This window comes from Mixophyes fleayi, chromosome 10, assembly GCF_038048845.1.
Source record: "Mixophyes fleayi isolate aMixFle1 chromosome 10, aMixFle1.hap1, whole genome shotgun sequence".
NCBI classification, from domain to species: domain Eukaryota; kingdom Metazoa; phylum Chordata; class Amphibia; order Anura; family Limnodynastidae; genus Mixophyes; species Mixophyes fleayi.
In genome coordinates this window covers 33378489-33405087 of record NC_134411.1, presented here as the reverse complement: position 1 = coordinate 33405087, position 26599 = coordinate 33378489, and the positions used below count along the sequence as shown (strand labels likewise).

Below are 26599 nucleotides of genomic sequence, written 5' to 3'. Positions count from 1 at the left end.
CACCAAGTCGTGTGATTATAACCTCTAATACCTACTAACCAACACCCCGCCAGATATCTTTATATATATATTTGTGGGTGGATTTTGGGTGGGATGGGAACCATTGCCCCCTCTCCCCTCATGGAAGGTGCTTATAGTAGCCTATATAATACATACAGCCCAGTTTAAAGGTCTAATGATATCTGATATATTGTGATTGCCAATTTCAAGGGATGTCTGCCCTGCCAAACTTTCACCTAAACATTTACCACTCCAGACAAAACATTCTGCAGATACAAGGTTATCAAAATGCTTTATACAGTTTCTGCATCCTTAGGGCTGGTGCCAGCTGGTGTGAGCTTACGTCCTTACTGTATCGTTTCTCTGGGTGTAAACGCTCATGTGCACTGTTATAATGCGGACAAGTCCATTAACCACCTTGACCTGTCCATATTCACAGCAGCTCTCCTTGTAATGACAATTTATTTTAGAATAAATCACAGGGCCCATACTCACAGTATGCTGGATATAATCCCACGTACTCTCCGCACTTTTCGGGGTGTCCCCCGGGTTGTATTCCACAATCAGTTTATGAATCGTGGACGATATCTCAGCTTTAAGCTGTTTTGGACATGAGACATAAGAAGTGTTGAATAGTTAGTTTACTGGTGATATATAGGAAGTGATTTAGAACAGAAAGCAAATACAGAACAACAAATATACCCATAACAACAAGGGCAAGCAAATATAATTTTCTGCACATTCTGCAGATTGTGGATTCATGTGGAGCATAACTGACATACCATGCTTTGCAATTTATGCTTTTTTATTTTCTATCACCAAACCTTAGGCATGTTTCAGGTGTGAGTTATATATTTTCTGTTTGCACTAGCAACACATATATATATATATATATATATATATATATATATATATATATACACACATTATATATATATATACACACATTATATATATATATATATATATATACACACACACACACACACACATATGTGCATAGATATATATATATATATATATATATCTATCTATCTATCTATCTTCAGACCATATTCTAAGCTAAAATTCAAGTTTGAACTGGATAGCCTTATTTAGTACGAGGTACAAAGTCCAAATTCTTATTCGCTGCAATGACAAATCAGGAAAAATATTTTATTTTTCTCTCATCAACACACTGAGGGGGTATTTAGGTGTGCAAGGTTTTAATTCATTTCAAAATCATGAAACACACTCATACTTGTATCCTACGTAAAACTATTTTTTTTATTTTTATTTTTAACAATCATCTACATTTGTGATCTTATGACAAATTAAACTCACTTCCTCTTTCCAAACCACTAGTACCCATTAGTTCAGATACTTTCTCATGAAGTGAGTAATATAACACCCACAATTTTAGTGTCGGAAATAGCCTAAAAAAACCCCAAATGCAGCCGCCAATGAAGGGCGATGTATTTATAAAAGAGGTGGTTTTAAAATGTGCTGAGTCCGGCAATGTATTTAATATCTATTTCTTAAGATATGACATCCAAGTGCCATAGTGGGGTTAAAAGTGAATGCGTACCAGAGGTAGGGGGCATTTACTTAACCGCCAACCTCCCCAAATCTTCTATGTTTCTCCTCACACTGTAGTTAATATACATAAATATAAGTATTATCTGAGGGAAACATGAACAATCTCCTCATATCCCAATAGCAGGGCTGCTGGTATCTGAAATGGCAATAAAAAAAACCTTTGGTGCCTATGTACTAAACCAAATATGGAAGAAAGCGCAGCGCAATTCTACTCTTGTCTCCGTACTTGTCTCCTCGCGGTCCCTATGTGTAGCTATCCACTGTGGGGGTAGGGGGTGCGCAGAGAGGTCAAAGTTGAGTTCGAAGTAGGTGGTTAATTGGCTTCTGACACTAGTCCAGACCTGGCCAACCTGTAGCTCTTTAGGTTTTATGAAACTACAAGTCCCAGCATACCTTACCAGCTATCATATACTGGCAAAGCATGCTGGGACTTGTAGTTTCACAACACCTGGAGAGCAGGCCTGTTATAAATATTGACAAGGCAATTTCCCAGCACCCTTAGAGGGCCAGACTATGCTCTGCTTTTTGTCTGTAACAAGCGGGAATTCTTCTACACAACCTGGAGTAGAATGAAACCATTCAACCATTTCTAGCTGACGGAAAATTACATAACATGAGACAGACAAAAGAGGAGCAGAGATTTAAGGTGAGACAATAAGGTTTACTGACCGGATCCCTCTGGAAGTAAATCAGCACTCCAGCGACAATCTGCAGGATCAGTATGAGCAGCAAAAAGGTGAAATACTGTAACATAAACAGAGGAACAGTGAGGCAGAGCTGTCTAAATATTAAAGAATAATTACAATTTTAAATAATATCTGTAATAAAGCTATTATTTGCCAAAGAAAGGCATCTGCATTTTTGTTTATTAGTGTGACCCCAGAAATATATTTTCTGGGGTTCTGTCAATCCCAGCAGCTACTTTCTAGCTCTGTATATTTTCATAATATTTTTCTAGTGGGGGAATTGCTGCCTGCAGCGATATCACTGCACTTTGTGCAATGATAGTGGCAATAAACTATAACTCATAGGGGGAGATTTAATTAGCCACAAAGTGCCTCCTAACATCGCCGACTAATAAGGCACAGAAATCTACGCTCCCTTTCCCTCACGTCTCTATGGGACACAAGGGAAAATGTGCTGAGATTTTAGTAAAAACTCTGACGCAATATGTCTCCGTGGACTGTTCCGGAGATACACTGCCTCACCTCATGCCAAGTTGAATCTGCCCCATATAGTACATACTGCACGTGTGTGTATCCATTAACAGCACTAAACATGATTGGTCTCTGCCCTGTGACATCATCACCAAGCTACTTACAGTCTGGGTCATGCACACAGCTAACGCTTGCAGAGACGGTAACACAAAATGGAAGGTGAAGCAGAAAGGGACAGCCCGGGGAGTCCTAAAGCTGCATAGAAGTCTCTGTTACTCAGAGCACAAAAACAGTATCACTCCACAGGGGGCCAAGAATTGCTGGTTCTTTCCAACTAAAGCTCCCTGGTGACATTTTTATTGTTAATGTTTATTTGGGCTTAATATATTTAATGAAAGTCACTTGTTTGAAAGTGGAATTATCCTATAAATCAGCATTAACACGTAATTGCTACATTTTAAAATTTAGCCATAGTAATGCAGCTAGTGATGTATAAAATATTGCTGTTATAGGGATTTACTTAGTTTCTGTGATGGCACGAATAAGTCTGCTTGCAGAGCTCGCCACTCAAGAAAATTGCCAATGTTTGCCTTCTATTTCCCCATAATTATTTTACCTACTGTAAATCTATTTCAGATGAGATAATCTTCTCTTAATACGATATCTTGGGGCATTGTAACAACATAGGAGGCGGTAATAACTTCACTGGGGATGTGACAAAATCCTCAGAGTACAGTAAGTATAATTTTTCAGGCTAAAAGTAAATGAAGGGAGTTGTGTCTTCCACCAGCACAAAAACACCAGATATAAAACTATATCTCAAATATATCATCCCTTGCGCTAGTTACAAAAAAATAAAGGACATTTTTTAGATCATCGTCTATTTAATTCACAAACCTGGCTCAGAACCTCAGCGATATAATTATAATATATAACCATCAAAATGATAACGCTGCTTGTAAAGTAACCATCACTCGTATACTCACCATTCCCAAGAGGCAACGGACCTCGTTCACGGCTCCCACACAGCCCAGGAAACCCATCACCATCGTGACCCCTCCTACGGCAATCAGGATGTACGAGCCGGTTTTTAATGACGTAGAGGAGTTCTCTGTGTACAGAAGAACAACGTAAGGTCACACAAGTATCAGACTTTGCCGTGCTGGACACAGACGTTTTCGCGGAGGCGGAGTGATGACATATACTAGGAGTAGGCTTCCAAAGTCTATCTAACTGGCTACAAATTACAGCATGGACAGTTCAAAAATATCGCTCATTCCACATCAGAATAGGATCACTTAGATTAGTGATAGGTAACGTGGAAGAGGTGGAGGACTGCGTTTGTGGCCCTCCAGCCTTCAAAGGGGCCACATAGATGAAGGAGGGAGGGCACAGTGCACTAGCTCACCCACCGAGATGCCGCGTGACCTCCCTGCGCTGTGCAGAGGTCACATGTCTCTGAGGTCAGCAGCCCCCGTTCTGATAAGATCGGGAGCAGTCGGCTGGGAGGCCACAAACGAAGGCTCAGCGGACTGCTTGTTGCCCAACGCTGGTTTAGGTGTTGACTGGGACAGCTGGTAGGTCCAGTTGGACAACGTTGTGCAACATAATATATCCGGCTGTCCCCATCAACGTTATACATGTAGATACTAACATGGCAGTTTTAGCCATGGGGACAATAACATATATGGACTTAAACACTAATAATGAACGATGCTTAAACGTTTCAAACCAATGCAAAATTCAACAAGTTTCATCTGCACAATGACATGTCTGTCGTACCATATGCTCATTGACCCCGATTCAAAATATGCAGCTTGTGTCTTTGCTGATGACGCTTCAAGTTCACATTAAAATTTGTGTTTTTAAATATTTTTATTTTTAAACACCATCTAAATATTATTTTTAAACAAAAAAAAAATATTTTACCGTATTTTTTTAAATTCAAGTTGTGAACTGTTGGCAGCTCGGAATTATAAATCACTAAAATGCGTTAATTTAAGTTGGAATGAGTTTGATCCAGCTCGCCCAGGTACAGACTCTATCGAACCGAAGGCCGAATGGGACCATGGTCGAATGATTTTGATTCTAATTTAGATTAATTTTTTTTTTTAACTGATCAAACTTTTCTGCAATTTGAGCAAAGTTTAAAATATTTTTTTTTTTCCGATAAGACGAACCGGTTTGAAAAACAGCCTGAGCGCTGAGCGGTTGGACGCCTCAGATTTGGCGACACACGCGCAGACCGGATCACCTTCGCTATCGCACTTTAACCGTCTCTGGAATGTTACTGCCGATCAATGAATCTCAGGGGATTTCTAAATTTTCTACAAGCCATCATCTGCCAGGATGGCTTTGTTAGAAGATGCCAGGCTATCACTAATCTATCATTATATATACATCCATAATACAAGTATATTGTGCATTACCACCTTCCAGGGTATTTTAGGAAAACTGTTAAAGGATAAGAATCGCTGGTGGTAAAAACAGATCCATATAATGGATAACTACTCTGATGGTATTGGTGTAATAACTGGATTTATTGCATACTCACGTAACACAGCTATGAAACTGGTTTTGTCCACAAGAATCCATATTCCGAAGCCAAGGATCACTGCTCCAAGAATCTGGAAATAAAATGAATACAAGAGAAGTGTGAGCTGTGTTAGGTACAATGTGAGAGTGGAATCCAGGCTCTGGTGCCCAGTACAAGCGGAAGAGTACAGAATATTGGCTATTACTGATCTGCTTCCTTCACACTGTGCTTGGGAAGGTAGATCAATGTGGACAAAGGGCGTTACTCCCAGCCTAGAAGATGCCCCCACCAACGCCTCCCGACCCTTGTACTGTAATAAGTCCCATCTCGTACAACAGACAGAATGAGAGTTTATTTGTCTCTAAACATAACACAATGAATAATACTGCGCCACTAAACAGAACCTTTCATGGACAAACCTTGAAAGCCTGGGGGGCGATCTATGGAATTTAGGAAAAATTGGTAAATAATGGAATTAGGATCAGGTTATGTACTCTCAGCATTTAATATATTTTGGAATCTGAGATATATACTTAAATTGCTCCTATTACGATGAAGAAATATATTCTGATTTAATAGTACATCAAAAGCTGCTAATGCAGCGCAGTGGCTCAGTGGTTAGCACTTCTGCCTCACAGCACTGGGGTCATGAGTTCAATTCCCGACCATGGCCTTATCTGTGTGGAGTTTGTATGTTCTCCCCGTGTTTGCGTGGGTTTCCTCCAGGTGCTCTGGTTTCCTCTCACACTCCAAAAACATACTGGTAGGTTAATTGGCCGCTAACAAATTGACCCTAGTCTGTGTGTCTGTCTGTCTCTGTTCTTTGTGTGTTAGGGAATTTAGACTGTAAGTCCAATGGGGGCAGGGACTGATGTGAGTTCTCTGTACAGCGCTGCGGAATTGGTGGCGCTATATAAATAAATGGTAATAATAATAATGCATAATATTAGCCATTTCCTTTAGTATCTATTTAACGTCACATCTGCCGCCCCTCTGCTGTTTACAGACATACCCTCCCCAACACCCGTATCATTCAGACTGACCAATTTCATTCTAGCACTTTAAGTATGCCTGGTAATTGGCAGATTCGGTTGCTGAGAACTGGGTCGTGGAACCAGATCTGTTCCCAAATTGGATGGATCAGGTTGCTCGGTGCTCATCCCATTGAGAGGTTAATCGGGATTACTTAGTGTTCCAGGCCTATTCCTATTCTCACTGTGTCAATATCATGAGATGAAACCATTCACGAGCCCGGATCTGAACAGTTAATACCGTCCTGCGGAAAACTGGACCAACCTGTCCTACAAGATTAGGAAGACGAGTAACGAGAAGGGCGGGGCTAACAGACAATCAGAGTTAAGTCATGAACACAAACAAACTTATCCCAAAACTACATGATTACAAAACCAGTAATACCTATGGCAGAGATTTTCTCAATTTAACGCTTAGATCTTAGGGCCACATTGGTCAACTAAAATAGTTAAAAATGTAGACTCTACTCTTTAAACCAACATAAGTGAGATATAAGTTCTATTATGACTCCTGGATAGAAAGCAAAATAGTACAACTATCTCACTTGTGGGACTAGGGCAAGCACCTCTTTAATTAAAAAGACCTCATTTCATTGAGGTAGAGTTTCATAAAATCCACAATCATGTTAATGGCAACACGTGCTCACAGTGACAATAAGTAAATAGGTTTTATAAACATACTCCCATCTCTAAAATATCTTTTACGGCCACTAAGTGGCACTAGTAAGACAGTGTTTACAAGCATTTGACAGAGCAAGCAATATGTCAGCTCCCATATATATTAATGTCTGCAGAGCTGCACAGTAATACACTGGACAGTTATAAAAGAGAAAAAAAACAAATCTTACTGATAAACAGGGATTATTCTTTTTTAGCCATTAGATATAATGCAGATGTGGCTGGTCCTTATCAGAACGTATGTAGATTGCAAGCTCTGTAGTATAGGGGTGATTTAGGGGAGAGGAAGAGGGATTGGGTGGCGGTTTAACACATTGGAAGCGCTGAAACGCTTCCGAGGCGCAACAGCATGACTACGTCACTCAATTTTTTTAAAGATTTTCCAAGATAAAAAGGTGGGACACATGGCGAAACTATGTTGTTCTGCAGAGTGGTGGTGGGGGGGGAGGGGGTGGCATACTAGTTCATCTTTAAATCACAGTGTAAAAATAAAACTGCCATACAGGCTGAATCTTCCCTGCATGAGTTGTCCATTTGTTCCGAACCCTAAATCAGAATGACTGCGAGCTGCCCGGAACGTCACGGGGGATTCACCCTGCCACAAACCGTTCATGCTCTCTGGCACAAATCCTAATTTCTGTTCTGTTTTACACTCGCGCTCTGACAGTTAACGTTAAAAATATATCTTTGTGTTGGTTTTTTTCCCACACAAATATGCAAAAACAACAGAGAACCAGGAAATGCCACTTTCCCTTGAGCAAACTAAATTTGGAGCGATATAACTGTCAGTACGCTGATGTCATGATAGAGATATGCTAACAAGAGTGTTTGGAGAATAAGTTCTAAAGGAAAAGAATACTGGTCTTTGGTTTATGTACCGTATCGGTGGGTACCAAGCACAGACGGCCCCTGAATTTACTTTCAATTTCTTATTTTTTCCTGTTCAGTATAACATTCAGGGCAGCATTATTCCACGTATTAAAATTGTTGGCCGATAAACCCGAATAGCAGTAAAGCATTACTTAGGAAATGCAAAAGCGCCGTCTGCAGGACGGTTTTTGTATAATTGCATGGATTGGTGAAACAAGATGGCAGAGACACGTTCCGATGGCTGGTGCTGAGTGGGTCGGGGTGTGCCTTTGCTCGAGACGGGTTAGGTGCATGAATGTACCTAGTTATGCAAAAAGAAGAATTCGCTTTGTGGGACAAGACTATATAAAGGAGACTGAAGGGTTGGGGAGAGGTGCATGTAGGGGAGAGACGGTGCATGTAGGGAGCTGGAAAGCATTTTCACCCCACAAAACCATTTGGCCTTAGCCAATTGGATGACTTTTCAACAATCTCGATCAATATAATAAGAACCTTCAAACACAAAAGTGGCCCATCTTAAAAAGACATCCCTAGTGATCCCTCCCTCTCAATGATCCTTTAAGACCCTTATTGGAATGTGGGCGTATAAGGGCCGATTGGCGGCAAGGACATTTAAAATGGCGGGAGGTACGTGTTAGTAAAGTTGACCTTGAAGTGACGTTTTCACACTTTCCGCAACGTTTTCGGTCAGACACAAAATCCCACAAAATTGTTTGTGGTTACTCCCAAAACAGAGATGTGAGCGAGTGCACCTATGAATACTTGGGCGAAAAGTAGGGACAGCTGCGGCAAGAGAAGATTTTTTTAAAATACGTATCAGTCTGACGATACAGCGTTTCCTTAAAGTGCACGTCGTCTACACAGAGATGAAGATGACATTTTTTTGGATGACCCAGTATCCAGTAGAAGGCAGCCTATCAAGTCACGCACCGCTCAGTCACAACGATGGAGGCAGCCATTTTGTTTGTTGAACAATATTCATGACAACGCGGCCTATCAGTTCACAAGAAACCTGTGTGTGTTGTTGGGGCCAGGGGCATGTTGAAGAGACATTCACATACACTTTCATCCGAAAGACCAATTTCATTTTTTGGCTGTTGGATAAACATGTAAGACAGGCATAGCAATAAAGCGCTTAGTCCCAGCATGCTTTGCTGGAATCTCCGGGTTTTTTTTGTCTGTTGACTTCTGGGAAAGAACCTCTGGCTCATCCACAGACGAGACCAATTTAAGGATAACCTCTTCGCTGCCAGGAAAATCAGTTCACAGCGCCAAAGAGCCAATCCAAACACTTGCACGCAAAGCGCTCTACTAAACGACGACGGAACGCCATTGCTCCACTATTAACTGCTGATGCAGAAGCCAGAAATGAAAGGGTTACGGGAAAAGAGTTTACGAAAAAAAAGAGGCGCATTCCCCAAATTCTCAGCTGTCTCTCCTTCAGATCTAGCGCTGGAGGACGGGGGGGACAGTTGCTTCATATCAAACACTCCTCTGCTTATTCTCCCAGTCTCACCCCCTAAATTATAGCCAGCAAAGCATTTATAACAGCTGTTCTGTGTGTGCACAGCAGGCATGTCTAGATGTACCATAAGCTTTGCTTAACTCCTTATAGCTTAGTGACGTGGATCATACACAGCAAGGACCTCGTCCTCCCCAGCATAGAAGTGACTGGTATCTAAACAACACAGGGGGGCGAAAGGAGATTATTTCGCCAGTGATTTCAAGTGCAATGTTTAGCAACAGGAAACCATTCATCAGAAGGTTTATCTCTTCCTCATTCCGCCAAATGTTCAGACAGGGGGACAAAGCAGAGAGATAGGAGCCTATCACGAGGGCAGGGAGACTGTTGCAAGTTCCTATTGCAATTTATCAACGTAATAGGATTTGTTACATTTCAGAGAAAAACAATCAGAATTTTTTTTTAAAAAAAAATGACTCCACTCCTTCATATCACAGACTAGGTGGTAACATTTACATATTTTGCATTTAGAGCATACTTGTGAACTCTCCCGGAATGTCCGGGAGACTCCCAAAATTTGGGGAGAGCAGGCAAGTATCCCGCATACGGCAACTTACTCGTCAAAATGACGTGATTCACTGCAAATCGCATATTTTTGACGAGTAAGTTGGTCCCGCCCCACAGCAATAAAACGACGTTTTTGGCGCAGGGGTGGGGCCAAAATTACGCGATTGACCGCATCTCCTGGGATCTGGTTCATTTTAAAGCAACACCTTAAATTGAAAGTCACTAATTATATCTTTTAGCAGATGTTGCCCTACGTCTGTGCTCTTCTCACAGACTTCCATGAAAACTTTAGATGGACCTAAAGAATGGACTGTGGGCATTCATAGTAAACAGGGACAAGTACACTATATGGACAAAAGTATTCCATCGCTTGATCATTACACCAACAGGGTCTGTAATGACATTGTATTCAGATATATATACTTTAATATGGAGTTGGTCCCCCTTTTGCAGTGATAACAGCTTCTTTCCATAAGATGTTGGAGTGTTTCTGTGGGAACTCGTGCCCATTCATTCTGTAGAGCGTTTATGAGGTCAGGCACTGATGTTGGAAGAGAAGGCCTGGCTCACAATCTCCATTCCAGTTCATCCCAAAGGGGTTTGATGGGGGGGGAGGGTTGAGAATTTGACTGGCTCTGTGTGGGCCAGTCAAATTCTTCCACCCTGAACTCATCAAACCTTTGTAGTCCTTGCTTTGTGCACTAGGGCACAGTCATGTTGGAATAGAAAAGGACCTTCCCCAAACGCTTGCCACAAAGTTGGAAGCATAGCATTGTCCAAAATGACTTGGTATGCTGAAGCAGTAAGATTGCCCTTCACTGGAGATAAGGGGCCTAGCCCAAACCCTGATAAACAGCCCCATACCATTATCCCTCCTCCACCAAACTTCACAGTTGGCATAATGCAGTCAGGCAGGTAACGTTCTCCCGGGATCCGCCAAACCCAGACTCGCCCATCTGACTGCCGAACATAGTTGTTTCTGACCGACATAGTTGTAAAAGTTAATAAAGCAATGTATTTTCACGGGTCCAGTGTATTGTATGCTGTTGGCTCTCACAGCAGTTGCGTCGGCTATTATTGTTTTAGAGCCTTGCTCGGGTACGGACATGTTTTATTACACTTAAGATCGTCAGGCAATAAAAGTTCTGCTCGGTTTATTCATGTTTAATGTCTGTCTACACAATTATCACAGCGCCACAAAAACATTGTTCTAATATAAAACCCAAAAAAATAATTGTACTTGTCATAATAATTGAACCTTTTGTGGTTTCAATCTTCCGGCAAGGACAATATATGTGTTGTTTTTAGTTAGTTTTTTTTGTTAACAGGAGAGTGATGCAAGACAACGTGCAGCAATTCAATTTGAGTAAAAAAATGTAAGTGAAACCATTAAGAATGAAAAGATAAATATAATAAGTAAAAAATAGGTAAAAACAAAAATCGGAGATGCAGAGTGGGTGCTGGTTTTCTCACTAGTTGGCTGGTCACTTGTCCAGCCAGAGAAAGGAATAGTGGCCCCCGATTTTAGCTCAGTGGGTTGTCAGCCATGGTTGTTCTTTGTAGTTAGTGGTCCAAAAACTCCAAACGCGTTTCGCTATCACACAGCTTGCTATGGGTGAATGGTACTGTACTTCTTTCTTCTACCCCTTCATTTCCTGGCATGATTTTAGTGGGCTTTCTACTGGAGGTGACATCACTTCCAACTCTACGAAGTTCTTTAAACTTCTCAAAAAAAGCTTTTGGACCTTTTTTCGTATATTAAAAACTTAGTCTCATATTGTTATTATCTGTAAAAAGTGGTTAGACAACTCCTGGCGATGATTTGAGGTCAGTGTGGAAACGTGTGATGTAACTTCTGTTTCTTTACAGACCATGGAGAACGAGAATCAGTTCTTTGTTGTTCCTGAAGTTGTTTAATGATAAACGCAACGGTTGTCGATGTCCTTTAATGCTACTAAATGTCTGAGTATACGTCCCGGAGCTGAGCTCTGGTCTGCGTAGCAAGTGGAGTCATTACTTCCGGTTTTATGTTACTACATCCTACGGGGGAAAAAATGTCTCATGTGTGCCGGGCTGGTTTTCGTCACAGGCTTTGGCAATAATTTGGTTGGCATCAATTCTTTGGTGCGCAAAATATAGAGGATTGCATCATGGAGCTATCACCCTTGTTCTGATAGATGGTGTCCTAGTAAAAACTCCACAGGTAGATCTCTGTTTTTAGTCTATTGGGAGCTGGTGTCTTCAATCTGTAGGTCCTCTTGAGCGTCAGTCCTGTAAGGATTTTCAGTATGTCAACTTCGTCTTGAATGTCAATTGCTATGAGGCTGCAGTCCTGTACCTTGGCTGTTGTGGTAGTTATTGAAGTGCTCTACTGAGTTTGTTCTTTTGCATTATTCATTCGTTCTAGTATCTTAGCCCTGAGTGGCCTTGTTGTTCGTCCAATGTACCCCAGACCACGGGGGCATATGCTCTATGTTGATGGTCTTGCAAGTAATTATCTTTTGAATGATCAAATCCTCCAGTGTTGTGTACGACTTTATTGTACTTTTCTATGGTATTCGTCTTGTAGGCTTTATAATCATTGCAGCTATAGTATGCATTGTTCTTTTGATTTCTCTGCTTCTTGCTCCTGATGGTTTTCAGGAAGGTTGTTATAGATTGTCTTCTTATATCCCATGCTTCTACAGAGGTGGTGCATGGTCTGTCTGGTGAGTGTATTCCTATATGTTTGTTTCTTTTTAGTCTGCTCCATTGTTTCTCTAGAACCCACAGTAGAACATAGTATGTTGGGTAGAGGGGGGGGGGTTGAGCAGAGTGTAACAGAGATTGATCTTGACAGTATAAGTTGTGATTATTGGCAGATCTAGATACCTAAATGTTATTCTAGGATTCTTCTGGTGTGCCAAACTTTCTCTATTTACACCGATGGTGGTTTGGTGGAACCACGAGTCTTAGAAATATCTTTGTAACATCGACCAGATTGATAGATAACAGCAGGACCTGCCTGCTAGCAAATTCAATCTGTTGTTTACGGCCAAAGTTAGGCCGGGAACACTACAGTGTTTTCAGTAAATTATTGGGACAATCAGAAGATAAACGACCGGTTAGCCCAATATCACATTAGTGCAACAATGACCGAATATTATTCCAAAGTCCATCGAATCGTTGAACGAAATTTTTAAACTGAACTAAAAATCTCATTCAACAATGGAACGATGTTGTTCCAATCCTGCAGAGTGTATGCACTCCGGACCGGCAGTGTCCATAGATCTCTATGGAGTGTGCAGAGTCACCATCTTTTCAGCCGATGGTTATCACAGATGAAGAGCACAGATCTGACAGTATATCATATAAAACTTCAATAGTGTGTACACATGAATCCAAATGCTGATTGGTCCTTTTTTTAAGTTGCTGGTAAAATTGCTAAAAATATTGCATTGTTACATTGTTCCTGTAGAATGTACCCAGCCTTAGTCATAGTTATGTTGGGTAGGGCTGGCTTAAATTAGGTCTCATTGTTAATTAACCTATTCAAACAATAGGTTATTATATATAATAATTATCCCTTAAATTACCTGATCATGTAAATGCCTGGCACACCCAAAAAAAATAAGTAGAGAGTATCTCCAGTATACACAGCAGGGCTGTCCAACTGGTGGCCCATGGGCCGGATATATTGTTCCAAAAATTTCCCCCAATTTTTTTTTTTTCTGTCCCAGCTTCCATAGACTGTTAGATGACATCATATTTTGAATAGTATTCATCCCACAAACACATGTTATAACAGACAGAGAATAAATAGCTGGACCTCAGTGGTCTATGGGATGTTGGCGACGAGCGTGAAGGATTGGGTGCGCACGGATTGAAGGTCATCTTCTCTGATGCAGTTGCAACTGCCTATTGGTTGCTGTGGTACAATCTACAGGATGTGACACTGTGGATCACGCTCAATAAAGATACCAATTGAGACGTGTAGGCAAAGGGGGCGGAGCTACATGGTGACCTCTGAAATACAACAACCTCATATGGATGGGGGGGGGGTCTTGTTGATGTGTACTATGACCCCAGAGGGCATAAACTGATCTAAAAAAAACGTCTAAAATTAACATTTCACCAGGAAACCCAGCTGTCATCATCTTTACACTTTAACCCCTACCAATACCAGTACTTACGAAAAACAGGAGGTTAAAGAGGAACAGGAAGTACTTGGTCACTTTCATACAGCCGCCAGTTGCCATCTTGTCGGTGTCGGATCCTGCGGAGAAGAAGACAGAGGGTCAGCAATACTAATAGCACAGATTGAAGTAACGGCATAAAAACAATGAAATAGATTGTCAGGCCTCAGATTAGAAATCAGCCTGCGGTCTGTGGGGTCATAACCAAACCTCCCAAAATGTTTGCCCCTGGCAGCAGGACAGGGGGCGTGGTTACGGCGTGGTTAGCACTTCTGCCCCACAGCGCTGGGGTCATGAGTTCTATTCCTGACCATGGCCTTATCTGTGTGGAGTTTGTATGTTCTCCCCGTGTTTGAGTGGGTTTCCTCCGGGTGCTCCAGTTTCCTCCCACACTCTAAAAACATATTAGTAGGTTATTTGGCTGCTATCAAAATTGACCCTAGTCACTCTCTCTCTGTCTGTGTGTGTGTGTAAGGTAATTTAGACTGTAAGCTCCAATGGGGCAGAGACTGATGTGAATGAGTTCGTAATCTGCACATATCAGGTAGTTGAAGCATTTATAAACATAGTCTGGAATACACAAATATTTCCCACATTGCCAAGCAATGTGCTTCCACGTAAATGTAATTATACTTTAACTCCAGAGAAGGAAATCGCATCCTCACTGATGCCTTAGCGTTCAGCGGTTTTAATATTAGTAAAATATTTCCACCGCAACAATTAGGAACGGTGATCTGGCAAACTGCACATTCCTTCAAGGTCGTTACACTCAATTCAATTCACATGGAAAAAGAGGGACACTCCAGGGTTTATTCACACTGAAGCGCTCGCATCTGGTATTTTCAGGCATTCCTAGGTGAACGAACAGGAGAAATGTTATAGGAATAACTGAAGCCTTTAACAGCTGTATTTTTCATCTGTTCGCCCGTGGTGTAAGCTCCTTGGGCAAAAGTTTGAACATGAATGATATCTACCGGTATACCCACTTTTTTAAATTTTTTAAAAATCCCCAAGTTTGCGTGGGTTTCCTCCAGGTGCTCCGGTTTCCTCCCACACTCCAAAAATATACTAGTAGGTTAATTGGCTGCTATCAAAATTGACCCTAGTGTGTGTGTGTGAGTGTCTCTGTGTGTGTGTGTGTGTTAGGGAATTTAGACTGTAAGCCCCAATGGGACAGGGACTGATGTGAGTGAGTTCTCTGTACAGCGCTGCGGAATCAGTGGTGCTATATAAATAAATGGTGATGATGACACAGTGGACCTTCACGCACTTATTCACAATCAACGAAACAAAACAAAAAATGTACATTTGAAATTTTATTCCTGGAACATGGAATAATAGACAGCGCCCTAAACGTTTTCCCTCTAAGGGCCATTTATGACGAATATGGTCGGATACTCATTTTCTTGGAGTATCTAACTATATACCTACTTAAAGACACAAAGTAGAATGACACAAAACAGCAACTCAAAGCACAGAAGTGTGTATCCACAATGAGTGTATCCAGCGGTACCCAAAGTGGCACAAAAGTTAATATATGAGGGACAGGGTGCAAATTAGGCGCAATCATGTGACCTTTCTGCATGTGTCGCCAGCATCGCGTGGGATTCCGATAGTTCAGCGTCACAGTGCGACACAACAGCCCCTGCCCTCTCTGGTTATTAATGATTGCACTCCAAAACGTCAAGCTGTTCCTTTGTATTAGGACGTGGAGCTGGAGAGAGGAGGGACCTGTCTATTGTGTGGTCTGTTACAATGTAGCATGTCACTATATATATATTGTGTTAGAAGAGGGCTGTGAGCTGAAGACAGAACAATGCAGCCTCTGTCGGCCTAGACAGGTGGAGCACACACCCTCTTCTGTCCTTGTGTCCCCTGCACCGGCATGAATGAAGTAGCCACAGGGTCTAGCAACAAAAGCTGCATAAGAGCCGGTCTGACAGCTGTAGGTCCCTGTCCGCAGCTGACCCCTTATGTCTGAGCTCCTATTATGTGTATGGTAATGAACTTCACGCAGGCGGCGTTCCCAGGCACGATGACACTCCAAGCCAGACACCCGGCCCTTTAACAAACGTATGGTCTCCCTCTCCTCACAGAACACGACATAAGGAATACAAACAAAGGGCAAATAATGGGATTATTAGCTACAGACAGATAGAGCATATTGTTATATAAAGGGCTGGAAGTCACGTCCAATTAACCTCCTATATAGTGATTTCAGGGATTAACGACGCTACTTGGTAAAACCAAATATTATACATATCACCAAGATTAGATGTGGATGTGGTCTCATGAGATTTGCAGCCAGTTAGGTATAAAATGGTCTAATTGACTGTTGTTTATGGCCGTCCGAACTTTACAACGGGGAAAACCACATGTTAGAATTACATGCCTGTGAGCGGGAGACTAGTAAAATAACGTAGACCTCAATAAATGAAGGATGTGGGGCCCAGAGGTCACCGGTTAGGTTTGGTTTTTTTTGCTACTAATAAACACTAAAATGCATAGCGGCCATCACACTGCATCACAAGCAGTAATTCTATTATGCTATAAATCATTCATTTATACATTCGTCTTCAATACACCTCATGATCTACAGCATATAGTAACAGATGTGTGATCTTTATTTCATATAAAAGTGTGTTGAATCAACCACTCTGTACTGTTAGGGGGACCCTGCTCCTTCCACTATATAACTCTCAGTCTGTGGCTTCCTGCTGCCTCCATTCCCCTCCTCACATCATGTCACTGCCCCTGTCACATACAGCCCTGTCCTCACTAACAGTCACATAAGTAGACAACTCACAGCCTCCCCGCAAGACCAGCACACTCATCGTATTAAATACTCTGTGCTGCTTTGAACATTCCCACAACCTGGTTGGCTACCAGTTATTTCATACCCTCCCGTTTCAAAGCTGAATATATGCCGGATGAGCAGAGAATGAGGACTGAATACAGCAGTAGAAGTGCCCACACCACAGTATCATATTGTTTGGGGAGAAACTTGACAACTATTGTAGAATATACAAGAAGAGAAGTATTACTGAGCAGTTGTCCATACACAGAGCATAAGAACAGGTACTGGGAACTACACCCAACATCAGACAGTTGACAGTTTTTACATCCAAAAATGAATTGCACTTGACTGGAACTGAATAGCAAAATGTTAATCATCTATATCTTATATCTTTTTCTGTAAAAGACAAGAAATAAGATAATTTCAGCGATTAGCAGACTGTGATAATACACAGTGAAAAGGAGAAACCCATTTTTGGGTCGGAAATCAAACTTAGGAGCCCAGAGCTGGGAGTCAGAAGTGCTGACCACTGAGCCACCGCGCGGCCCGTTGTTACACTAATCAAACATCAATCATGTTGTTAGAAGACAGTTGCTGATGTGTCACAAAGCGGACAGACCACAGGAAGAAGTGACACCAGAGCTCAGCGTCTGCCCTGTCCTGGCTGCCAGTGTGACTTCCGAAAATCTTGCATCTCTTAGCAAAAAAAAAAAAAAGGAAAATAATCTGTTTTTTTTGTTTGTCTCCTGGATGAACTTTTTGTACTTTTGAAGAACATATATTGTCTTTATTGCAAGTGTCTACCTGCAGTCAAGAAGCGGGGCTTACCTCGGATGTATGGGCAGCTCATCCCCTTAATAAGGACACGTATGAATCATACAGGTTCTGGCTGTGGTCCTAGGTGAGGTGGGGGGGGGGGACGTAGACTTCAGGTGATCATCACACGAGCCAGCCCCAGAACCTGGATACAATATACAGGCTCTTCTAAGGATGAGTCTGCAATCCAAGGTGGGGAATAAGTATGAACACATTCCGCAGCGGAATGTTCAACACAAACAGCTGAGACAAATGACTGTGGACCTTGTTACATTGTATCACCTGAACAAGGAAGGAAGTCACAAGTGGATAATCAATTTGAGACGTGACATCATGACGAAGTGCCTTCATTAATCTATCTTCAATCTTCCCTGCAGCATAGTGTGCTATGTACTTAACCAGTGTTCCCACAGTTCTCATTGTATTTTAGCAATAATTCGTCTGCCCAGCAATGTCACAGGAAGCAAAGTGGAAGCTTGTCAGAGAGCGTGCACCTACAGGTCCATCCACTTAGTTTATGTTTCTGACTGTCAGCTTCAAAGTGCATTGTATAGGCTTTAGGGATGCACACTAAATGCTTCAAATGAATGCCCGTGTGTAGAAGAAGCCTAAGGAGTAACTGCTTTGCAGAGAGGCTACACTGCAACAATTGTAAGGACATTAAACTTACTGCTGGTCACGTTCTATTATAGTAGGGAACGTAAATTGTTTCACGTTAGCTGAAATCTCCAGCCGAGAATTAGATGGAAACAACTATTAAAACCCGTTCTACCACCTAGTAAAAGAGTTCACATACTGGGCCTGGTTCAAGTGTGAAAGCAAAAATAAAAATGTAAAAGTGCGGAACGTGAGCGTAATTTCGCCCGTATTCAAACCCGAGTGGATCTTGAGATGCCCTTCGATTTGAAGCTGGGTGTAGAAGTACATGCAATGTAATGCAAAATATTTTATAAAATAAACTAACAAACTGAAACATTGTAATCATTATGTATTTTCAAAAAAATAAATATTTTTTTTTAACATTAAAGACATAAATAAAGATGTTCTTACTGGGTATATGCAGTGTGTTTCTATAGTCTATCTTACTTGCATACACGTGTTCTAGTGGCGCGCATACAAGTGGTTTCTAATACAAAGACTATGCCGTGCCAGTCTTTAGTCGGCACTTACACCTAAAGGAAGCGTAGTTACAAGATACCCAGGACTTGAATCAGCCGCATCTGCACCGGCAAGCCCGTCCTGTACATTACCTACTATCGCCCCTCTCCCCGCCCTTACTGTACATTACCTACTATCGCCCCCCCCGCCCTTACTGTACATTACCTACCATCATCCCCCCGTCCTTACTGTACATAACCTACCGCCCCCCCCACCCTTACTGTACATAACCTACCATCGTCCCCCCGCCCTTACTGTACATAACCTACCGCCGTCCCCCCGCCCTTACTGTACATTACCTACCATCGTCCCCCCGCCCTTACTGTACATAACCCATTGCCCCCCGCCCTTACTGTACATTACCTACCATCGTCCCCCCGCCCTTACTGTACATAACCCATTGCCCCCCGCCCTTACTGTACATTACCTACCATCGTCCCCCCGCCCTTACTGTACATTACCTACCATCGTCCCCCCGCCCTTACTGTACATAACCCATTGCCCCCCGCCCTTACTGTACATAACCCATTGCCCCCCGCCCTTACTGTACATCACCTACCATCGTCCCCTGCCCTTACTGTACATAACCTATCGACCCCCCGCCCTTACTGTACATAACCTATCGCCCCCCGCCCTTACTGTACATTACCTACCATCGTCCCCCCCTCGCCCTTACTGTACATAACCTATCGCCCCCCCCGCCCTTACTGTACATAACCTGTCGCCCCACCGCACCCTTACTGTACATTACCTACTGTCTTTCTCCCCCGCCCTTACTGTACATTACCTACTATCGTCTGCCCCCCGTTCTACTCTTCCCCCCTACCCTGTCGTAGGCAGTCATAAGTGTCGTGTGCATTCAGAGAGGAGTTTATGCAATCGCATTCAGTGGCGCAAGTGCCATCTTGGGCATACGCAGAGCGATTCACTCAAGACACGATAATGCAAATGGACCTCTCTCCGAACATCAATCAGGCCCATTGTCAGTTGATACACAGAATAAAACAAATAACCCAACACATTTATTCTAAGTAAAATACTATCACAACAGCCATCTCTATCTTGCTCAACCATAAATAATTTACTTTCCAGTGTTACTATTCGTTTGTAGCTACTTAGTATACAAAGGATCAGACGCTAGACCCCTGCGTGTCATTCTGAGCACTCAGCTCTATATAGTGCAGCGTAGAAAGGTTCCTGCAATGCGCAGTAAGAGTTAAGAACGTGCAGCAGGACTAGGAATCCCAGCCAGGCCTAGCGGACACACACAGTCAGGGGGGAAACTAGGCCAACAGCTGGGGCGCATGTGAACAGACATAGCATTGTGGGGAGAGGCCCAGCGCATACTGGGACACACAGCAGGGAGAGAGATCTGTTACTGCAGGCGTGGGGCTCACTGATGTAGCCTGATACACGCACCAGCGTCTGCACACATTAACTGGCTGAGTGCTGAGGCAGACGGCGCACTCCGGCACCTTGTGTTATAGGATCAGAGTTTACAGCTCAGCCACAGGTATCTTGTGTAACTCTGGAATAAAGTTTATATATCTACAGTAGATGTTCAGTATTTTCTGCTCCTATATCCCACTGGTGATAGCAAATGAGTTGGATTTTGAACTCTGTCTTTTTTTCCTCCTAGATGCAGCCTTTTAATGAGATGTTCCAGCCTCCTATTTGTGGTTGGAGAATACATCCCGCAAGAGATTCCTAATTTTTATTGTATCTGCACAGTATCCACGGCATCTGTCCTTTATGACAAGCTGAGTTTAATGGACAGAAGATGAAAAGACATCAGGAAGGTTATATATATATATATATATATATATATATATATATATATATATATATATATATATATATATATATATATGTCACAGTGGCTCGGTGGGGTTAGCACTTCTGATCATGAGTTTGATTACTGACCATTGCCCGTGGAGTTTGTATGTTCTCCACACAGCACAAAAAACACACTGGTTGGTTAATTGGCTGCTGACAAAATTAACACTAATCTGTGTGTCAGGGAATTTAGAATGTAAGCTCCACTGGGGTAGGGACTGATGTGAAATATTGGACCTGATTTATCAAGCCACATATCTGATAATTTTGAGCGCCCAGTATCGGGAGATACGTCTGTGAACGCAGCTCTGTCTACTGCGTCGAATACAAAGGACACTTACTGCGGCCTATGATTTCAGGGAGTAAACGGGGCTGGGAAGGGGTGTTTTGCCGTAGTCAGTTTACAGTAGGGTTGTGCCAAACTCAAGTGCTTGCAGCCACATCCAAATTCAGCTCTGTGTGTCTCAAAGTTACTTGTGTTTCTGCCGTATCTCTTGCTCCAGCTACAGGGCTAGTCTAAGTCCTGATCAGTAGTGATGACAATCACATATGTATGCTGTAACATGTGTCTGCAATCACCAGCAACTGTAAAAATGTATTTTATGTTCAGCAGACAATAATAACATCAAAATAAATGTATTTCATGGAATTTAAAAAACAAACAAACAAACACTTTTTTCATCAGTATTTGAGCTACAGAAACAAGGTTACTCTAAGTGGAAATGCAGCACTTGCAAAAGGGCCAAATTTACATAATTGGAACCGTCGGCACACAACCTAATCCCCACCCCTTTACTAGCCACACCTTTTACATAGAGCATTCTATAGTTTCGACAATTATAGCAGCAATCCCACATAAGTTTATTTTTTTTCTTCTTTAAATAAAAAGTTCAGTACTCTTTAAGCATGCAGCATTTTTCTTAGCTATCCCTCTAAAAAAATCATTTTCTCCTTTTCAAAATCTCTCTGGAGGGCGCAAAGTATGTCTGTCACTCACACCCAGGCTCACAGCTTTCAGCATGTCAAGTGAAGGCAGAGAGGGGAAGAGGAGGCTTTAACAGAGCAGACAGAGCTCAGCGGGGCATTCCAAAGCCCCTCTGCTCACTACATCATGTGCCATTTGACTGTGGTTGCCATGGTAGTCCATGACACTGTGTACAATAACAGCCTAAAGTAACAAGGGAAAATGGTAAATACCAACATTCTTCTATTAAATGTAGTCTCTCTATGCCCTTCAACCAGGAAAGAGCATAATGAAACTTTCCCGGGGGGGGGGGGGGGGGGGGGGGTCTTTCTTCATAAAAGAAAACTGCCCCTATCAGATATTATTATTTAGAATGCCAACATATTATACAGCACTATACTATGAGGGGATCGGGATACAAATAAATAATGTACAATGAGATGAAACAGAAGGGTAGATAGGGGATTTATTTCTGAAAAAACACCCAGTTTATCTAACATTTTTAAAATCCTTTATATTAGTACTTAGAGCCAATGCAGGAGATACTCCCTATAAAGGTTACTAATTTAGGTTACTGCTAAACAATGACCAATTGTTAAAAGACATAGCATACAACACCCAATTAATCATCATGTCAGGCTTTAAAGACTAAACATAGAATAAAAGATTACTATGTGATACATCTACAGTACAATGCACAATTCCATCTCACCCGCCTTCAAATTGGCTGATATGTAAAGTGTAATAGCATTTTCTCATTTCCCCACATATCTGACTATACTGTACATTAAGTTCCATTACGTTCTTAAATCTGTAGGTTTCTGTTACCTATGAGACTGCAAGCCAGTCAGGCCTGATAATTTAACTTTAGTCTGCCTATCCCAGAGTGTTATTCCTCTGTCTCCCCATCCATCACATCATACTAGGAAATGTCACAGATGGCCTTAGGAACAAGCTTAGTTAAAATATTATTATTTAGTTTAGCAACACATAGGCATTGAAATAGAGAAGTCCATTGTCTGCCTATTATCTTAAATAAGTTATGAAAGTCATGGGAAATTTAATGAAAGTAACGGGAAAGTCGTAGAAGTAACGGGAAAGTCGTGGAAGTAACGGGAAAGTCGTGGAAGTAACGGGAAAGTCGTGAAAGTAACAGGAAAGTCGTGGAAGTAACGGGAAAGTCGTGGCAGTAACGGGAAAGGTGTGGAAGTAACTGTAAAGTCGTGGAAGTAACAGGACATCTATATTTCAAGTGTCATATCTGTCCATTGTGAAGAATATTGGAGTGTATATTTATTATAGCACATTAATATGGCACACATCATGCCGTGAGAAACTGCAACTCATATTTCACAACATCTATACAAACCTTTGTGATTGTAAATATCATAATCGCTCTAACTTACACTGATTAACTATCAGACACAAGGTTCATTTAATAACATTTTGCAAATGTCTTTAAACCCATAACAACCAAACAAATATTTACGTTCAGGAGTCTAACACGCCCCAGGCTGAACAAAACTGACAGCTTGAAATTGGTGTGGGTTGTCCTGTGGGCTTCAGATCTACAACACTATCGCCGTGTGATCATTCAGAGACAATATTGCTAAAAAACTGGTACAGTAGAGTTTCATGAAGTGAAAGTAAAGTTTCTTAGGAGCAAGATTGGGCTCCGTTCAAAGGTTATTTCAGGGAATAAACAGCAGTGATGTCTGAAAATCCCCGTTCGTTGTAGATGAGTAAGACATCGCCCCTTTATCATATGGTTTTCTACAAACACATACCCAGCTTTAGACACCTACGTGAAGACTCACTGCACAGGAAAGAGATATCCGGACAGGCAACATATAAATATATATATATAGATGTCTTTTTGTTAGAGATGCTCAGGCTCGGTTTTCTGAAAACCGAGCCCACACAAACTTAGGGGATCCCAGTAGACTCGCCAGCCGGCTTGGTACTTTTGCGCGTCCTCGGAAGTGAATCGAGGCAAAACGTCATTGTTGCATTGTCGGATCTCGCGGACTTTGGATTACATAACTACCTCCCTCCCCAGGAGATCCAGCGCCATTGCTCACACAGAAACAGGGGTAGCAGTGTTCTTGTCACTCTCCAGTCTCCAGTGACATTGCTCAGTGCCATTACTCACACAGAAACAGAGGTAGCAGTGTTCTTGTCACTCTCCAGTCTCCAGTGACATTGCTCGGTGCCATTGCTCACACAGAAACAGGGGTAGCTGTGTTCTTGTCACTCTCCAGTCTCTAGTGACATTACTCAGTGCCATTACTCACACAGAAACAGAGGTAGCAGTGTTCTTGTCACTCTCCAGTCTCTAGTGACATAACTCAGTGCCATTGCTCACACAGAAACAGGGGTACCGTAGCAGTGTTCTTGTCACTTGACAAAAATTGACTGGAAATGACTGGAGAATAATGTTATTGAGGTTAATAATAATGTAGGAAGAAAAAAAAAAGCCAAATTATGTAATTTTAGAAAAAAAATAGGGATCTTAAACCAAAACACAGGAGGGCGGTTTTGCCAAAACCAAAACACGAGGGGTTAGTGAACATCTCTACTTTTTGTGCAACTTTTAAAAATAACATTTCACTTCCCCCTTTTTTTTGTCCGATGATAAACAAGAGGGCGACATACTACAGTTCAACAGTGTCAGCTTTGTCTAAATTAAAAGGAAAAAACAGAAGTAAAAGGTTTTAACATATATTTTGGTCAATGTTTCCCACAAGACCCACACATCAATCTCCTGAAACACTCTGTGCAGCTGTGAACATATCTATGAACAGCAAGACTGTCAGTCACTCTCTCTCTGCCTGTTTAAATAGAGAAGTCCCTCCCCTCCTAAAATGGCTACATGCTGCAGAGGAGTGAAAGAGAGCATGGTGGACATATTTAGTTATTTAATATATATGATCAGGGGCAAATGCAGGATCTGTAGAGTGGGGTTTCCACACCACGCCACCAGTGGGCGTGACCAGCATGCATGGGGGGGTGTTGCTATAATTTTAGACAGTGCTTGGCTGCTCTCCAACTCTTCCTATCCCCATAATATACATGGGCAATGCTGCGTGCACTACTGTTAGGGGGGTTTCCAGGCACTAGGAACCCCCCCCCCCCCACTCGGTTTGCCTATGATTATTCAACTCACCAATCCACAGTCTTTATTATACATTAATGTAAAATATCAGCTTCACTTGTTCTGTAATATTGTGGGATCTACCAAATGACGGTTTACATGTGAAAAGATGGATATGTTTTTAATGATTATAATTAATGATCTAGCGTCCCAGAGATATCAGCCTGTCGGCACACGTGTCAGCCAGAGGTTTATTCCTCAGGTAAAATGTTAATCCAGAAAGTAAACATGCAGTCACCTGGCCTATCTATGTCCTGGGAGTCACTGGCAGGGCAGGGAAGATGTACATAATATTTATATTATCCGTACACACACATATATTACATGCAATACAGACATTCCCTTCCCAGTGGTGCCTTCATCCATACGCTGGTCTTTGTTGTGTACTTTAAGAGGTGATTAATAAGGGTTAAGGTTTGGTCTACCCTGTAGGGTGAGGCCTAATTGCCTTTCTACATTCCTGGGAGCTGGATCAGAGCCATTCCCTTGACAGAGATTATCACCTTCTGCTTATTATAAAGTAATTGGTGGAAATAAATAAACATTAGCCGGAGCTGTGGTACATCTGCACGATGATGAACAGGAAGAGAATTTGGAAGCAGTGTTTGGTATTTCTGCTGTACAAGTCGCCTGTTCTGGAAGGCTATGATTGTCGTATGAATTATTTGAATAGAGTGTCTGTAGCTGTACTTCATCATCATCATCATCTATTTATATAGCGCCACTAATTCCGCAGCGCTGTACAGAGAACTCACTCACATCAGTCCCTGCCCCATTGGAGCTTACAGTCTAAATTCCCTAACACACACACACACACACACACACAGACAGACACAGAGAGAGACTAGGGTCAATTTGATAGCAGCCAATTAACCTACTAGTATGTTTTTGGAGTGTGGGAGGAAACCGGAGCACCCAGAGGAAACCCACGCAAACACGGGGAGAACATACAAACTCCTCATAGATAAGGCCATGGTTGGGAATTGAACTCATGACCCCAGTGTTGAGAGACAGAAGTGCTAACCACTGAGCCACCGTGCTGCTCTTTCTGGTACATCAGCAGACAGAAGTCTATACGAGATACCGAGGAGTCATTTACTAATATAAGTACAAACTTACATGACACAGTAACCTGCTGCCACCAATGATATCCCAGTGATGGGCAACGGGCGGACCTCCGAGCCGTCCCCTGCGGCCCCCAGGTCCTTTCTCCTTTATTGTCGGCTGTTTGTTATAACTTGTAACACTTGTTTAAAGTGCCTGCTGGTATGTTATTACAGATAGACGTCTCTTTCTTGGATTAATTGTATCGTTTAACTTATTATTGAGACTAAGGGGGTATATTTACTAAACTGTGGGTTGGGAAAAGTAGAGATGTTGCCTATAGCAACCAATCAGATTCTAGCTGTCATTTATTTAGTACATTCTACAAAATGACATCTAGGGGTAAATGTATCAATCTGCGGGTTCTTCAACACCCGCGTGTTCAGCCTCTTCCGCGATTAAATTTCAAGCGGCGCTGCATTGTAAAGGGTTAACATCCAAGCGCCGCTTGAAATTTAATCGCGGAAGAGGCTGAACACGCGGGTGTTGAAGAACCCGCAGATTGATACATTTACCCCTAGATGTCATTTTGTAGAATGTATTAAATAAATGACAGCTAGAATCTGATTGGTTGCTATGGGCAACATCTCCACTTTTTCAAACCCGCAGTTTAGTAAATATATCCCTATTTATGACTAATCGGAAATTGGTCACGTTCCTTTTCATTCCTTATCGCAATGATAAGAAATTAATTAACATGGCGATTTATTCAAATC

The 26599-nt window shown here is 42.0% G+C and overlaps 1 protein-coding gene across 2 annotated transcripts in view; it reads right to left on the bottom strand.

Annotated features, from left to right (window-relative positions):
* The window catches only part of CD82 (CD82 molecule), a 45980-nt gene that overhangs the window by 4812 nt on the left and 14569 nt on the right, over positions 1 to 26599 (bottom strand). Inside the window, exons 1-6 of one of the 2 annotated variants that reach the window (XM_075188331.1) lie at positions 17680 to 17716; positions 14052 to 14134; positions 5290 to 5362; positions 3722 to 3846; positions 2248 to 2322; positions 496 to 600 (exon numbers count right to left, since the gene is read on the bottom strand). In XM_075188331.1, coding sequence (XP_075044432.1) covers positions 496 to 600; positions 2248 to 2322; positions 3722 to 3846; positions 5290 to 5362; positions 14052 to 14134; positions 17680 to 17701 — 483 coding nt within the window. In that variant the 5' untranslated portion in view covers positions 17702 to 17716. Of the gene's footprint in view, positions 1 to 495; positions 601 to 2247; positions 2323 to 3721; positions 3847 to 5289; positions 5363 to 14051; positions 14135 to 17679; positions 17717 to 26599 lie in introns of those variants that run through there. The other variant, XM_075188332.1, reaches the window with a different exon arrangement.